The 15,014-nt window shown below is 45.6% G+C and overlaps 1 protein-coding gene across 2 annotated transcripts in view; it reads left to right on the top strand.

Annotated features, from left to right (window-relative positions):
- The window catches only part of Mtmr12 (myotubularin related protein 12), an 89,166-nt gene that overhangs the window by 31,997 nt on the left and 42,155 nt on the right, over positions 1-15,014 (top strand). The window contains exons 3-6 of one of the 2 annotated variants that reach the window (XM_045132648.1): positions 3,238-3,380; positions 5,600-5,672; positions 7,580-7,710; positions 11,131-11,224. In XM_045132648.1, the coding sequence (XP_044988583.1) occupies positions 3,238-3,380; positions 5,600-5,672; positions 7,580-7,710; positions 11,131-11,224 (441 nt within the window). The remainder of the gene's footprint in view (positions 1-3,237; positions 3,381-5,599; positions 5,673-7,579; positions 7,711-11,130; positions 11,225-15,014) is intronic. The other variant, XM_045132649.1, reaches the window with a different exon arrangement.

Genomic DNA, 15,014 nt, shown 5'->3' on the forward strand with positions numbered 1-15,014 from the left:
ATATCAAGGTCTTCCATTTAGTAACTACACGCTCCTCTGGCTCTGAGGGGTGTGACATCTGGAAAGAAAGCATTTCCCTCTCCTTCTCCCTGCTGAAAAGAAACCCGGGAGACTCTCACATCTTTCACAAGCACACGAGGCCTCTCCTTGCTTTCCTGCGTGCCTCACCCAGTGTTTCTAGACCCCGGGCAGGAAATCCTGACCCTGAAGACTCCTGCTCCCTGCACTTCCTCTCTGCTGCCCAGGTCTGTACTTCTCTTGACCAGCCCAGCTGCCTGGGCCTCCCCCAGTGTTGGGGGGCCAGCTGACCTGTCCATCTGCTGCTGTTCTCTGAGCAGGGGGACTGAGAAGGCTGGGGTTTAACTCTGGGATCATTCACTATGAAGGCACTTTTTTTTTTTTTTTTTTTTTGGAGGTAGGGTCTCTCTCTGGTCCAAGCTGACCTGGAATTCACTATGGAGTCTCAGGGTGGCCTTGAACTCATGGCGATCCTCCTACCTCTGCCTCCTGAGTGCTGGGATTAAAGGCATGCACCACCACCCCGGCTGAAGGCACATTTTATGGTGTTGGTTGACTTGTTTTTAGTATTGTTGGAGGCTGGGTCTCATTCTGGCCCAGGGTGACCTGGTACAGCCATCCTCCTGTAAAGGTGTGCACCACCTCATTTGGCTGGTTCTTTCTCTCTCTCTCTCTCTTTTTTTTTTTTTTTGGTTTTTTCAAGGTAGGGTCTCTCTCTAGCCCAGGCTGACCTGGAATTCACTATGCAGTCTCAGGGTGGCCTTGAACTCATGGCGATCCTCCTACCTCTACCTCTCAAGTTCTGTGATTCAGGGCGTGTGCTACCAAGCCCCGTTTGGTTCACTGTTTTTGTTGTTGTGTTTGTTTGTTTGTTTTTGGTAGTCTCTAGCTCTAGCAGGCTGACCTAGAATTCTTGAGTTCAAGAGATCCTCCTATCCCTGCTGGGATTAAAGGCATGTGCCTGGCTGGTTGACTGTTTTTTTTTTTTTTTTTTAATTATTTATTTCTTTGAATAAGAGAGAGGCAGATAGGATGTGCGTGTCAGGGCCTCTAGCCACTGTAAATGAACTTCAGAAGCACGTATCACCTTGTGCATCTGGCTTATGTGAATACTAGGGAATTGAACCTGGGTCCTTAGGCTTCACAGGCAAATGCTTTAACTACTAAGCCATCTCTCCAGCCCTTAATCATTATTTTTAATAGTGGGCTATTTGGTAGTCTCTTCTAGGTGTCCAGCTATGCGTTTACAGCTAATGTCTGTGAGCCTCAGTTTCCTAAATTATACTAGCAGCCTTTTCAGCACCCAGCTCTTATGATTCTGATGTATGCCTGATTCAACCTGTATGTTTTTAATTGAGAACTTTATTGTATGAACGTACTGCATTTTGGTCACAGTCCCATCAGGTTACACTCACAGGTTTGCTCTCCCCAGCCCCCATTCTGCAGAGGACCCTCCTCAGTGGGCCTTCAGTATTCACTGAGGGTCATGAGGCAGCAGCCTGTCTAGTCTATTTGTTGTTGAAAGCTGAAGCTCAGGCAGCTTCTCAGTGCCTTTCAACTTGACCTTAGCTGAGACACTGTTTGGGGACTGAATGGTGAGATGAGAAAACGCCATAAAATGTGCTCCTGAACGGGCTTAGTGGCTGAAATTCTAAGTTTTCTTATGGAAAGCTAGGCTCAATGAATTTTCAGTCAACCAGTGGATTTGAAGGTAGGCAAATCCAGAAGGAGGTCCTTCATTTTTATTTCCTCTGAAGCAGGGCTCCCTAGCCCAGGGTGACCTGGAACTCACTCTGTCATCTTAGGGTGGCCTCAAACAGTGATGCTCCTGCCTCAGCCTCCCGAGTGCTGGGATTAAAGGTGCACACCACCTCTTGGGGAGAGTCTGAGGGAGTGATGTCATCTTTTGGTTGGGAAGAAAATTCCTTCTCCTTTTTTGTTTCAAAGAATTTATACTTGCTTTTTAAGGTTTTTGATTTCACTTGTTTTTTTGTTTTTTTTTTCTCCTGCCTTCCAGACACCTGGCCTTCAGGAACTTATGTGTTGCTAGGAATACTAGTTTATTTTTTAAATTTTTCTTAATTATTTGAGATAGAGAAATAGGGAGCGAGGGAGAGAGAGAGAGAATGGGCACGCCAGGGCCTCCAGCCACTGCAAATGAACTCCAGATGCATGTGCCACCTTGTGCATCTGGCTTACGTGGGTCCTGGGGAATTGAACCTGGGTCCATTGGCTTTGCAGAAAAGTACCTTAGCCACTAAACCATTTCTCTAATCTGGAATACTAGTTTTTTTTTTTTTAAATTTTATTTACTTATATATTTATTGGCAGAGAAAGTGGGGGAAAGAGAGAGAATGGGCATGCCAGGGCCTCCAGCCACTGCAAATGGACTCCAGACGCATGTGCCCCCTCATGCTTCTGGCTAACGTGGGTCCTGGAGAATCAAACCAGGGTCCTTTGGCTTTGCAGGCAAATGCCTTAACTGCTAAGCCATGCCTCCAGCCCGGGAATACTAGTTTTTGATAGTGAAGAAAAGTCTTTTTCTCTCCAGGAGCCACAGGCTAGGTGCCTGCAAATGGAGCAGGGAAAAATGGTTCATTGAGAGGAAACATTTTTCAACTAAGAAGGGACATGGCATTTTTTTTTTTTCTCCCCACCAGCCTCTCTCCCTCTCCTCCTCCTGGCGTGCTGCTGGGATGGTTTTGGTGCTGCAGAAAGCTGTCAGCTGCGCTGTCTGAGCCAGCTAGCTGCCTGGCCAGGCCCGCGGGAAAGGGGTGGGTGTCCAGGGCCTGCTCACTTAGGGTGGCCTGGCTGTGGACCCTTTGCTGGGTCAGGGAGGTGAGGATACTAGATCGACACGAGAGAGCAGCTGAAAGTTGGGTGTGCAATGGCTCATAACCTAATCCCAGTACTTAGGAAGCTGAGGCAGGAGGATGACTGCCACTTCAAGGTCATCCTGGGCTACATAGCGACTTGGAGAGCAGCCTGAGCTGAGTGGTAGGGAGAGAGGGATGAAGAGGAAGAGGAAGCCCAGTGTGCAGGTGTCTGCGAGGCCTTGGGCTCTCCGACCCTGCCTCACTCCTGCCCTCAGTTTGCAGCTCCTGACCCGGCTTGTGAAGGGCTCACTTGCACTGCGCTGTCCCCATGGGATCGAGCAGGGAGTCCTGCGTCTGCATTCTGTGGGTGTGCTCCCTGAGGACTTGCTTTGCCTTCCGCCAGGTGAGCAGCTGCTCTGCGAGGCCAGCACGGTGCTGAAGTGTGTGCAGGAAGACTCGTGTCAGCGCGGGGTCTACGGGAGGCTCGTGTGCACCGACTTCAAGATCGCCTTCTTAGGAGACAGCGACCCCGCCCTGGATAGCGACGTGAGCACGGGCTGCTTCTGCTTAGTCTGGAGGGAAAAATGCAGCTGTGGTTCCACGGTTTCTCCTCCAGCTTCTTAGCCCCTCCCAACACAGAAATACCACCAAACATGGAAACCCTTCTTATCAGGGGTCTGCTTCTGCCCTTCTGGGGCTCCTTTGAGCTGCAGGGCCGTTTAGAAATTGCCCACCCGTGCCTCCTTGGCTTGCTTTTGCCCTCATGCTCACTCAGTGTTTCCTTCTTTTCTTTTGTATTTGAGCACAATGTAACCCACTCATTTGGAGTGGTATCTCCTCAAATATACTGGCTCCCCGTGTTTTCTGTGTACTAACCTCTTCTACAAAGTCAGAAACTAAATGGTTGTTTTGTTTGTTTTGGGTTTTTTTATTTTTTTTTATCTTTATTTTTTTTTTTAGTTTTTTGAGGTAGGGTCTCACTCTGGCCCAGGCTTACCTGGAATTCACTATGTAATCTCAGGGTGGCCTCGAACTCATGGTGATCCTCCTACCTTTGCCTCTAGAGTGCTGGGATTAAAGGCGTGCACCACCATGCTCGGCTTTTAGTTTGATTTTTTGAGGCAGGGTCTCGCTTCAGCTCAGGCTGACCTGGAATTCACTATGGAGTCTCAAGGTGGCCTCAAACTCTTGGGGATTCTCCTATCTCTGTCTCCCAAGTGCTAGGATTGAAGGTGTGTGCCACCACGCCCGGCTTCAGGAACTAAGTTTTATAGTGAAACTGATGGAAAGTGCACCCTTTGTACTTGGGTTTATCTTATTTTTCTTTTTATTTTTAAATTTTATTTTATTTCAGAGAGAGGAGAGAGAGAGGCAGATAAAGATAATAGGAAGAGAGAAAGCCAGGCATGGTGGCACACATCTTTAATCCCAGCACTTGGGAGGTCAGAGGTAGGAGGGTCGCCATGAGTTCGAGGTCACCCTGAGACTACATAGTGAATTCCAGGTCAGCCTGCATTAGAGCAAGACCCAACCTCAAAAAAAAAAAAAAAGGGCTGGAGAGATGGCTTAGCGGTTAAGCACTTGCCTGTGAAGCCTAAGGACCCCAGTTCAAGGCTCAGTTCCCCAGGTCCCACGTTAGCTAGATGCACAAGGGGGCGCACGCGTCTGGAGTTCGTTTGCAGAGGCTGGAAGCCCTGGCGCGCCCATTCTCTCTCTCCCCCTCTGTCTGTCTTTCTCTCTATGTCTGTCGCTCTCAAATAAATAAATAAATAATTTAGAGAGAGAGAGAGAGAGAGAAAGGCTACACACCAGAGCCTTTAGCTATTGCAAAGGAACTCCAGACACATGAACCAACTTGTTCATCTGGCTTACATGGGTCCTGGGGAATCCAACTTGGGTCTTTTGACTTTGCAGATAAGTGCCTTGACTGCTAAACCATTTCTCCAGCCCTGCCTTATGCTTTTTACTTTTACTTATTTATTAGAGAGAAAGAGAATGGGCACACCAGGGCCTCTAGCCATTGCAAAAGAACTCCAGACGTATGTGCCACCTTGTGCAGCTGGCTTAAGTGGCTACTAGGAAATCGAACCTGGGTCCTTAGACTTTGCAGGCAAGTGCCTTAACCACTAAGCCATCTCCCAAGCCTGGGTCTGCCTTTTGTTTGTTGTTGTTTTTTTTTTTGTTTTTTTTTTTGAGGTAGGGTCTCGCTGTAGCCCAGGCTGACCTGGAATTCACTATATAATGTCAGAATGGCCTTGAACTCAAGTGCTTCTCCTACCTGTGCTTCCTGAGTGCTAGATTAAAGGAGTGCGCCACCATGCCCGGCTGCCTTTCTTACGTTTAATCTGCACCTAGTAGCAGTGTCCTTATGAGACCTATCTCTATTTAGGAATGAGTAGTCAAGGAAGGAGGGCACTACATGTCAGTGGAAACCTCACCAGGGCCCTTCCTGGACAACAACAGTGTCCGCCAGAATCTTTTGTCTCCCCGTGTTTTCCCCACACTGTCCTTGGGTAGCCCGTCAGTCACCCCTGTTTTTGTGGCTGGTGGGTTTGCCCGGGAGCAGCGCAGGTTAGCAGTATGCCGCTGGAACTTGAAAAGCTCACGTCATACATTTGGATACACTTAGTCACTCCATTCTTTGGGACATGCCTTCACCAGCTCCATCTTAGTGCACAAGATGGAGAGGGGTGCTTTGCTCTGTCTGTAAACCTCTTAACGGTGCGTAGAAAGGAGTCACAGTTGTTTCCTTTTGAATTTTTTAGGAAACTCAGTTTAAGAATAAGGTCATAGGAGAAAATGACATTACACTCCACTGTGTGGATCAGATTTATGGAGGTAAGTATGCTTTCTACCTTTGAGTTTTTACTGCTTTTGAGTATATAATTAATAGTGATGGTAATACTCCTTTTTAAATTTTTTATTTTTTTTTAGAGACAGAGAGAGGGAGAGAGAGAGAGAGAGAGAAAATGGGCATGCCAGGACCGCTAGCCACTGCAAACGTTTGGCACCTGGTTTACGTGGGACCTGGAGAATCAAACCAGGGTCCTTAGACTTTGCAGGCATGCGCCTTAACTGCTAAGCCATCTCTCTAGCCCAATATTCTTTTTAAAGAATATTTTTTAAGCCAGGCGTGGTGGCGCACACCTTTAATCCCAGCACTTGGGAGGCAAAGGTAGGAGGATAGCTGTGAGTTTGAGACCAGCCTGAGATTACATAATGAAATCCAGGTCAGCCTGGGCTAGAGTGAGACCCTACTTCGAAAAACCAAATATATATATATGTAAGCAGAGAGAATGCATGAGAGGGAATGGGCACGCTAGGCCTCTAGCCATTGCACATGAACACTAGTTGCATACACCTCTTTGTGCATCTGGCTTTACATGGGTACTGGGGAATTGAACCCAGGCCATCAGGCTTTACAAGCAAGTGCCTTTAGCCACTGAACCATCTTTTCAGTCTGATAATATTCTTAGAGTCCTTGATGGTCCACTGAAATGTGTTCATATAAGTTATCTTATTTAAAGCAACTTTATGGATATCTTGAGATGTGAAATAGATTGGAGTTAACATAGTTGGAAAAACTCCAAGTTGAACTTGGAACCTGTTCTCACTATATGTATCTCACTCACTCTTTCATTCTCTGTCACTTCCCTTCCCTTCCTCCCTTCCTGTGTGAGACGGGGTCTCACTCTATCCCAGGCTGACCTGGAATTCACTCTGTAGCCCTGGCTAGCCTCTAACTCAAGGCAGTTCTACCTCAGCCTCCTGAGACTGGGATTAGACAGGAACTATGACACCCGATTCCGTATAGTTTTTTTTAAAATTTTATTTATTTATTTATTTGAGAGCAACAGACACAGAGAGAAACACAGATAGAGGGAGAGAGAGAGAATGGGCGCGCCAGGGCTTCCAGCCTCTGCAAACGAACTCCAGATGCGTGCGCCCCCTTGTGCATCTGGCTAACATGGGACCTGGGGAACCGAGCCTCGAACCGGGGTCCTTAGGCTTCACAGGCAAGCGCTTAACCGCTAAGCCATCTCTCCAGCCCTTTTTTAAAATTTTTATTAGCATTTTCCACGATTATAAAAAAATATCCTATGGAAATTCCCTCCCTCCCCCCCCACACTTTCCCCTTTGAAATTCCATTCTCCATCATATTATCTCCCATTTCAATCATTGTACTTACACATATACAATATCAATCTATTAAGTACCCTCCTCCCTTCCTTATAGTTTTCTAAGATAGGGTTTTACTGTGTAGCCCACTGGCCTCAAACTCCTGACCCTGCTGTGTCTCCCTCCCAAGTGCTGGGTTTACAGGCATGAGCTACCACTCCCAGTGTGAAGCCTGTTTGTCCGATACTCTGCATAGGCCATTCTGTGTCAGATGCTGGTATGTAAAGGTTGGTTGTACAGGGTGCCTTTTCTGCTGACTAAACAAGCCTTTCCTGCCAAGTCTCTCTGGAGCTCTCTGTTCCTCTTCTCCATTTTTGGGTTCAGCATCTTCAGGAATCCTTCGGTAGCCATTTGTGATGTTGTCAGTATGAGGCCAGGCTCTAACAAGCAGCCATCCTCTGTGATCTGAGCTCTGAGCTGGCTTTTCTTCAGGGCGTTTTTCCTGCCGACAGTGGCCAGTGGGACAAACTGGCCTTAGAGCTTTGACAGTGTACCTTGTTTCTCTAGCATTAACTTGTTGCCACTCAACATTAATTTCTCCTCCTCATTTCATCTCTGATCTGTAGTGTTTGATGAGAAAAAAAAACCTCTGTTTGGACAACTGAAGAAGTACCCCGAAAAACTCATCATTCACTGCAAAGACCTCCGAGTGCTGCACTTCTGTCTGCGGTTTACAAAGGAAGAGGAGGTCAAAAGGGTAACTAGTTGCATGTGTTTCTAGGTTTTATTTCCCTTCAGATTTTCCCCATTAGCTCTGTTTTGCTTCTAGTGCCAGGGGTGGAGGGGCCTTTCTCCGGGAACTCATTTGTAATTCCATATTCTTTCTTTCTTTCTTTTGGATTTTTTGAGTTAGGGTCTCGCTCTAGCCCAGGCTGTCCTTGAACTCACAGCCATCCTCCTACCTCTGCCTCCCAAATGCTGGAATTAAAGGCAAGCGCCACCATGCCCGGCTCTGTTTCTACTTTAGACAGCTTTTCTAAAGACAGTAGCGCTCACTTCCTGCTCCTGTGAGTGAATGAACGCACCTCTGGGAGGTGTACAGGCCACATGAGCAAAGCCAGGTTACCAGGTACACCTTTGGAGGCTAAGGTATGCATCATTTCCTTGTCACTGCAGAAAGTTGAGTTCTGTGACTGGCTGAACTCAGGAGGTGGCTTTAGCAATCTGATATTTGTTGTAACTTCAAAGATTCTTCTTACTGAGACAGTGAAGGGCTGAAATTTGTCACTCTCAGGGTAAAAACAGGAAAGCCAGGTGTGGTGGCATATGCCTTTAGTCCCAGCACTTGGGAGGCAGAGATAGGAGAGATCACTGTGAGTTCAGGGCCAGCGTGGGACTACAGAGTAAGTTCCAGGTCAGCTTGGGCTAGAGTGAGATCCTACCTCAAAAAAAAAAAAAAAAGAAAAAAGAAAATAAGAAACACCCAGGGGAAACCAAGCAAGAGGTCAGTTATGTGTTTTATCTGTGATGAGTTATATAAGCAGGTAATACCTTAAAAAAAATTTTTTTTTCAGATAGCATGGTAGTTCAGTTAGAATAATAAACATGAGGCAGGGCATGGTGGCACATGCCTTTAATTCTAGCTTTCATGAGGCAGAGGTAGGAGGATTGCCATGAGTTTGAGGCCAACCTGGGACTAAAGAATGAGTTTCAGGTTAGCCTGGGCTGGAGTGAGACCCTAAGTCGAAACAACAAACAAACAAAGAATAATAAACATGACTCCAGTATTCTTTTTAAAGAAGGAAATTCATATATATATCTTACTACAATAAAAATGTGATAGAGCCAGATGTGGTACTGCACACCTTCAACCTCAGCACTCTAGAGGCTGGAGTAGGAGGGTCCCCATGAGTTCAAGGCCAGCCTGGGGCTACGGAGTTCTAGGTCAGCCAGGGCTAGAGTGAAACCCTGCCTTGAAAAAAAAAAGTAGTGGAGTGATAATGGTCCCCAAAAGATAACGTAAACTTATAAAATAAGTAATAAAAAATAATATTTTGCACAAGCAGGCACATGCGTCTGGAGGTGGTTTGCAGGGGTTGGAGGCCCTGGCACGCCAATTCTTTCTCTCTACCTGCCTATTTCTGTATCTCTCTTTTTCTCTCAAATAATACGATATTTTTAAAAAATATTTGAGGTGGAGCTGGACAAGAAGTAGGAAGATCATGTATTATTCTGGAATTCAAAGGAAGGAAAATAATGCTGGACTGTGGGATCCACCCTGGCCTAGAAGGAATGGATGCTCTTCCTTATATAGACTTGATTGACCCAGCTGAGATTGATCTCCTGTTAATTAGTCATTTCCACTTGGATCACTGTGGAGCTTTGCCCTGGTTTCTCCAGAAGACAAGTTTCAAAGGAAGAACGTTTATGACTCATGCTACAAAGGCCATTTATAGATGGCTTCTCTCAGATTATGTTAAAGTGAGGAGAGTTAGAAGATATGATAGAGGGCTGGAGAGATGGCTTAGCGGTTAAGTGCTTGTCTGTGAAGCCTAAGGACCCTGGTTCAAGGCTTGATTCCCCAGGACCCACGTTAGCCAGATGCACAAGGGGACGCACACATTTGGAGTTTGTTTGCAGTGGCTGGAAGCCCTGGTGCGCCCATTCTCTCTCTCTCTCTGCCTCTCCTCTCTCTGTCTGTTGCTCTCAAATAAGTAAATAAAAATTAAAAAAGTTTTAAAAAATAATATTTTATTAGTGCAAGAAAATATAACTAGGAGGCATATGTCCCCTACAACCAAAACAAGAAATCTACTCAGGAGAATATTTATGCAGAATTAAGAAAAATCTGGGTCATAATTTTCATGAACAAATTGTTCATTGGTGTGTTCTCAGCTTCCTGTATCTATTCTGAGAAAGCACAGTGTGAGAGACAGTTCCCTGAAAAAACTTGATACTTCATCTTGAACAAAGACACTTTTGTTTAACACAGTAGACAGTATCATAGAGTGATTTATTTCCATATTTTCTAGAGGGTCCTAAAGACCACAGTGGGTTCCAACAGCCAGTTGTCTTGGCATCTGCTATGACAAGTTGGATATTTAGAAGACTTGACAAAATATATGGCACTTGAATTTTATTTATTTATTTATTTTTTGCGGGGAGGGTTTTGAGGTAAGGTCTCGCTCTAGCCCAGGCTTACCTTGAACTCATGGCTATCCTCCAACATCTGCCCCCTGAGTGCTGGGACTAAAGGTATGTGCCACCATGCCCAGCTCAGGGTTGTTTTTTTGTGTTTTGAGGTGGAGTCTCACTCTAGCCCACACTGACCTGGAATTCACTATGTAGTGAGTCTCGGGGGGGGGGGCTCGAACTCACAGTGATCCTCCTACTACGTCTGCTTCCCAAGTGTAGGATTAAAGGCATATGCCACCATGCCCAGCATATAAATATTTTTTTAAATACTTTTATTAGCTGGCCGTGGTAGCGCATGCCATTTATCCCAGCACTCAGGAACCAGAGGTAGGGAGATCATTGTGAGTTCAAAGCCACCCTGAGACTCCATAGTGAATTCCAGGTCAGCCTGGGCTAGAGTAAGATCCTACCTTAAAAAAAAAATGTTTATATGCAAACAGAGAGAGATAGACAGAGAGAGAGCGGGCACACCAGAGTTTTTAGTCACTGCAAACAAACTCCAGATGTGTTGTCACCTTGTGCATCTGGCTCGACTTGAGTACTGGAGAATTGAACCCCAGTCATCAGGCTTTGCAGGCAAGTGCCTTAACTGCTGAGCCATCGCTAGCCTGAACTTTTTTTTTTTTTTTTAAAGCCCAGGCTCCCCTGGAATTCACTGTATAGCTTTAGCTGATCTATCTATCTATCTATCTATCTATCTTTCTTTCTTTCTTTCTTTCTTTCTTTCTTTCTTTCTTTCTTTCTTTCAGCATTTGGTTTTTGGGAAATTAGATGGCATTCAAAATTTTTTCCTAGAAATTCGGAGCTCCTAGAAAACATGAAATAATAGTATTCTGTTGGTCAGGCAGTATTCCAAAAGCTAAGTCACAGGTGCAGACTTTGACAATGGTGACCGAGTAGTTTCATAGACAGCTAAGCTCCTGCCTTTCTTAGAGCTGATCAGTGACAGCATAACTACCTCCATGGGTCTCTTCTTTTCTAGATTGTCAGTGGCATAATCCACCACACCCAGACTCCTAAACTGCTTAAAAGATTGTTTCTGTTTTCCTACGCGTCTGCTGCACAGAACCACACAGGTACGTGTCGCCCGAGTTTTGATTTGAGGACAGGCAGGATCCTCTCCGTTCCTTTTTTTTTGCCCATGTGTTTATATGTGTGTGTGTATGTGCGTTCATGTTGCATATGGAGGTCAGAGGTTGGTGTTGGAGGTCTTCCTAGATTGCTCTCCACTTCATTTACTGAGGCAGATCTCTCACTTGAACCCAGACCTTGTCATTTTGGTTAGTCCAGCCAGCTTGCCTTGGGGATCCCATGCCTCCACCGCTGGCACTGCAGAGGGCACCGTGTTGTTGGGCATTTACGTGGGTGCTGGGGACCTGAACTCCAGTCCTCAGGCTTAACAAGAGGAGCTTTATTCATTGGGCCATCTCCCCAACCCCTGATTTCGTTATTTTGCAACAGAGTCTTTTCCTATAGCCCAGGTTTTCCTCAAATTCATGATTCTCCTGCTGTAGCCTAATGAGTGCTGGGATTACAGCTATGCACCATCAGCCCTGATAAGATCCCTTCTGACCTCACCTGCTTGTACCTGGGAAGATACTTCTCTCTGTTAGTTTTGCGGCACTGTGACCAAATGACAGAAACAAGGGAGGAAGGACCTATTCTGGCTCATGGCGTTAGCGGTTCGTGGCTGCTTGGCCCTGTGTGTCTCACAGAAGAACATCATGGTGGCAGGCGACAGAGAAGTCCCTCCGCTTCTTGTGGACAGGAAGCAGACTGAGAAAGAGAGAGTGGGAGCAGGGAGCAGATACCACACCCCAAAGCACAGTCCTGGTGACGTGCTTCCTCCATCCAGGCCTCGGATGCTGGAGTCTCCACCCCGATCCACACGCAGTCAGCACGTGACCCTGCGGGCTGCGTCTCACATCAAGACCTAACACCACCCTTTGCCCCCACTGCTCTCTTCTAGCATTTGGTTAACTTTTTTTTTGGTATTTATTTATTTATTTGAGAGCAACAGACACAGAGAGAAAGACAGATAGAGGGAGAGAGAGAGAATGGGCACGCCAGGGCTTCCAGCCACTGCAAAACGAACTCCAGACGCGTGCGCCCCCTTGTGCATCTGGCTAACGTGGGACCTGGGGAACCGAGCCTCGAACCGAGGTCCATAGGCTTCACAGGCGAGCACTTAACCGCTAAGCCATCTCTCCAGCCCTTGGTTAACTCTTGCAGAGGTGATTCATTCAGATTTCTTTCTTCATTTTTCCCTGTAATCCTTGTTTAATTTACCTTTTAGGTCTGTTTTCTTGCTTTTTTTTTTTTTTCTTTTCGCATGCATGCATGAGTGTGTGTGCAGTGGTGTGTGTGTGTGGTGTGTGCATGCATGTGGAGGCCATAGGGAACATACCTTCCAACGTGGCTCCTCGGTGGGTTTCCAGGAGCTGCCATTTTTTCCATCAGACCAGCCAATCCCAGTGGTTCTCCCGGCTGTGCTCCACAGCACTGGGGTTAGGGATGTGTGTGGCCCAGCTGTTCACGTGGTGCGTGGGGCTTGAACTCAGGGTGAATCAGGCCCTCCTGCCTATGTGCCAAACATCATTCTTATCTGTTGAGCCATCTCCCCCAGCCCTGTTTGCTTGTTTGCTTGGTTGTTTTGGTTTTTCAAGGTAGAGTCTCACTCTGGCCCCAGGCTGACCTGGTGGCCTCAAACTCATGGTGATCCTACTACCTCTGCCTTCCCAGTGCTGAGATTAAAGGTGCGCCACCACACCTGGCTCCTTACAACTTTTTTTTAAAAAATATGCTTGATTTATGTATTTATTTATTAGAGAAAGGGAGAGACAGAGAAAGAGAGAATGGGCATGCCAGAGCCTCCAGCCACTGCAAATGAACTCCAGATGCATGCGCCCCCTTGTGCATCTGGCTTACGTGGGTCCTGGAGAGTCGAACTGGGATCCTTTGGCTTTGCAGGCAAACGCCTTAACCGCTAAGCCATTTCTCCAGCCCTTCCTTCAACTTTTAATATTATTTATGTCCTTGCATATATCTATGTATATGAGAGGCAGGGTCACACTCTGTACCCTTGCCCAACCTCGAATTCATGGGCACTCCTGCCTCAGCCTCCCAAGTGCTGAGATTAACTAGTATAAACCACCATGCCCAGATGCTTTGTATTTAGGAGATCGTGACTTAAAGTTGTTTTTCCTGCTCATATATATTTGGGTTCAAAATGTCTCTTGTGTTTGTTTTTTCATTTTAAAAACGGCAGTATTGCTGGTGGTGCACACCTTTAATCCCAGCACTCAGGAGGCAGAGGAGTTCAAGGTCACCCTGAGACTACTTAGTGAAATCCAGGTCAGCCTGGGCTAGAGTGAGACCCGACCTCAGAAAAAAGAAAACAAAACAAAAAACCAATAGTATTCATGCCTCTCTTGAAGTCTTATGACTGTTTAAATGTTAAATGTTGACTTTAAAAATTAAATGTGCTGGGCATGGTGGTGCATGTCTTTAATCCCAGCACTCAGAAGGCAGAAGTAGGAGGAACAGTGTGAGTTCAAGGTCAGCCTGAGACTAAATAGTAAATTCTGGGTCAGCCTGGGCTACAGTGAGACCCTGCCTCAAAAAAAAAAATAAAAAATGAACTGTACACAAGATGCAGCTACAAAATGAAAATCAGTTGAGAAGAAAAATGCATATTATTCAATGTGGCTTGTGTTTAGAGAATTACCCTTTACACTGGTATTTTTAGGCTAAAAAATTTGCCCTTTTATTCAGTCAGTTCATCTTTATAAATTGACAAACTTTGTCTCCCAGCTTGTGACAGTGAGAGGTGATAAGCGCGGCTTTGGCTCGTCGATAACCACAGTTTAGGCAAACACTTGTTGGGTTCATACTTGAAAAGCTGTACTCTAAGTTTTAGGAATTTTACCTCTTTTTTATCCTGATTCTTGCTTGGGTGCTGGTTTACAGTTTTTGGCAGTATGAGACATACTAATGTCACTTGTTGGTTGATTCATTTACATAAACATCATACTCCATTTTGAGGAATTCATCTTCTATAGATGCTGAGCTTTGGTCTGGTTCTAACTGGGGTAATTTCTGGGCTTGCCAACATGTATTGGTCAGTGTGCCAAAACCTCACCTTTTGTACCTCTGCAGTTTCATTACCTTCTGGTGGCTTTTTGGCACCAGATGCCCATATTACATAGCACCTTTATTCTATTTTAATTCCATTCTTCTCTTCCTTCTAAACTCTTTTTTCTTTTGCCAGATTTGGGGGGGGGTTAAAGTGAAGGTTATATAAATGATAGATGCTAACTGGCCAGTTAGCTTTTTATTTTCTCTTTCTTCTTCTTCTTCTTTTTTCTTTTTTTTGAGGTAGGGTCTCACTCTAGCCCAGGCTGACCTGGAATTCACTATGTAGTCTCAGGCTGATCTCAAACTCTCTGCGATCCTTCAGCCTCTGCCTCCCAAATGCTGGGATTAAAGGCATGCGCCACCACCCCCAGCTCAGTTAGCCTTTTCATTCTGTAGTTTCATTAAGGTGAGAGCTTTGTAACCTGAATAGCTTTATTCCCTGGCATAGTAATTAACAAGTATGTTTATATGTGTTTTAGCTGAAAGGTTCTAAAAGCCTATGTCATAGCATTTTATTTATTTATTTTTTTGTGGTTGCCTAAATATTTTATTTCTTTTTTTTATTTTCACAATTTTTATTAACATTTTCCATAATTATAAAAAATATCCCATGGTAATACCTCCCCCCCGCTTATTTTTATTTTTATTTTATTATTATTGGGTTTTTGAGGTAGGGTCTTGCTCTAGCCCAGGCTGACCTGGGACTCAGTTTGTAATCTTAGGGTGTTC

This window comes from Jaculus jaculus, chromosome 13, assembly GCF_020740685.1.
Source record: "Jaculus jaculus isolate mJacJac1 chromosome 13, mJacJac1.mat.Y.cur, whole genome shotgun sequence".
Classification (NCBI taxonomy): domain Eukaryota; kingdom Metazoa; phylum Chordata; class Mammalia; order Rodentia; family Dipodidae; genus Jaculus; species Jaculus jaculus.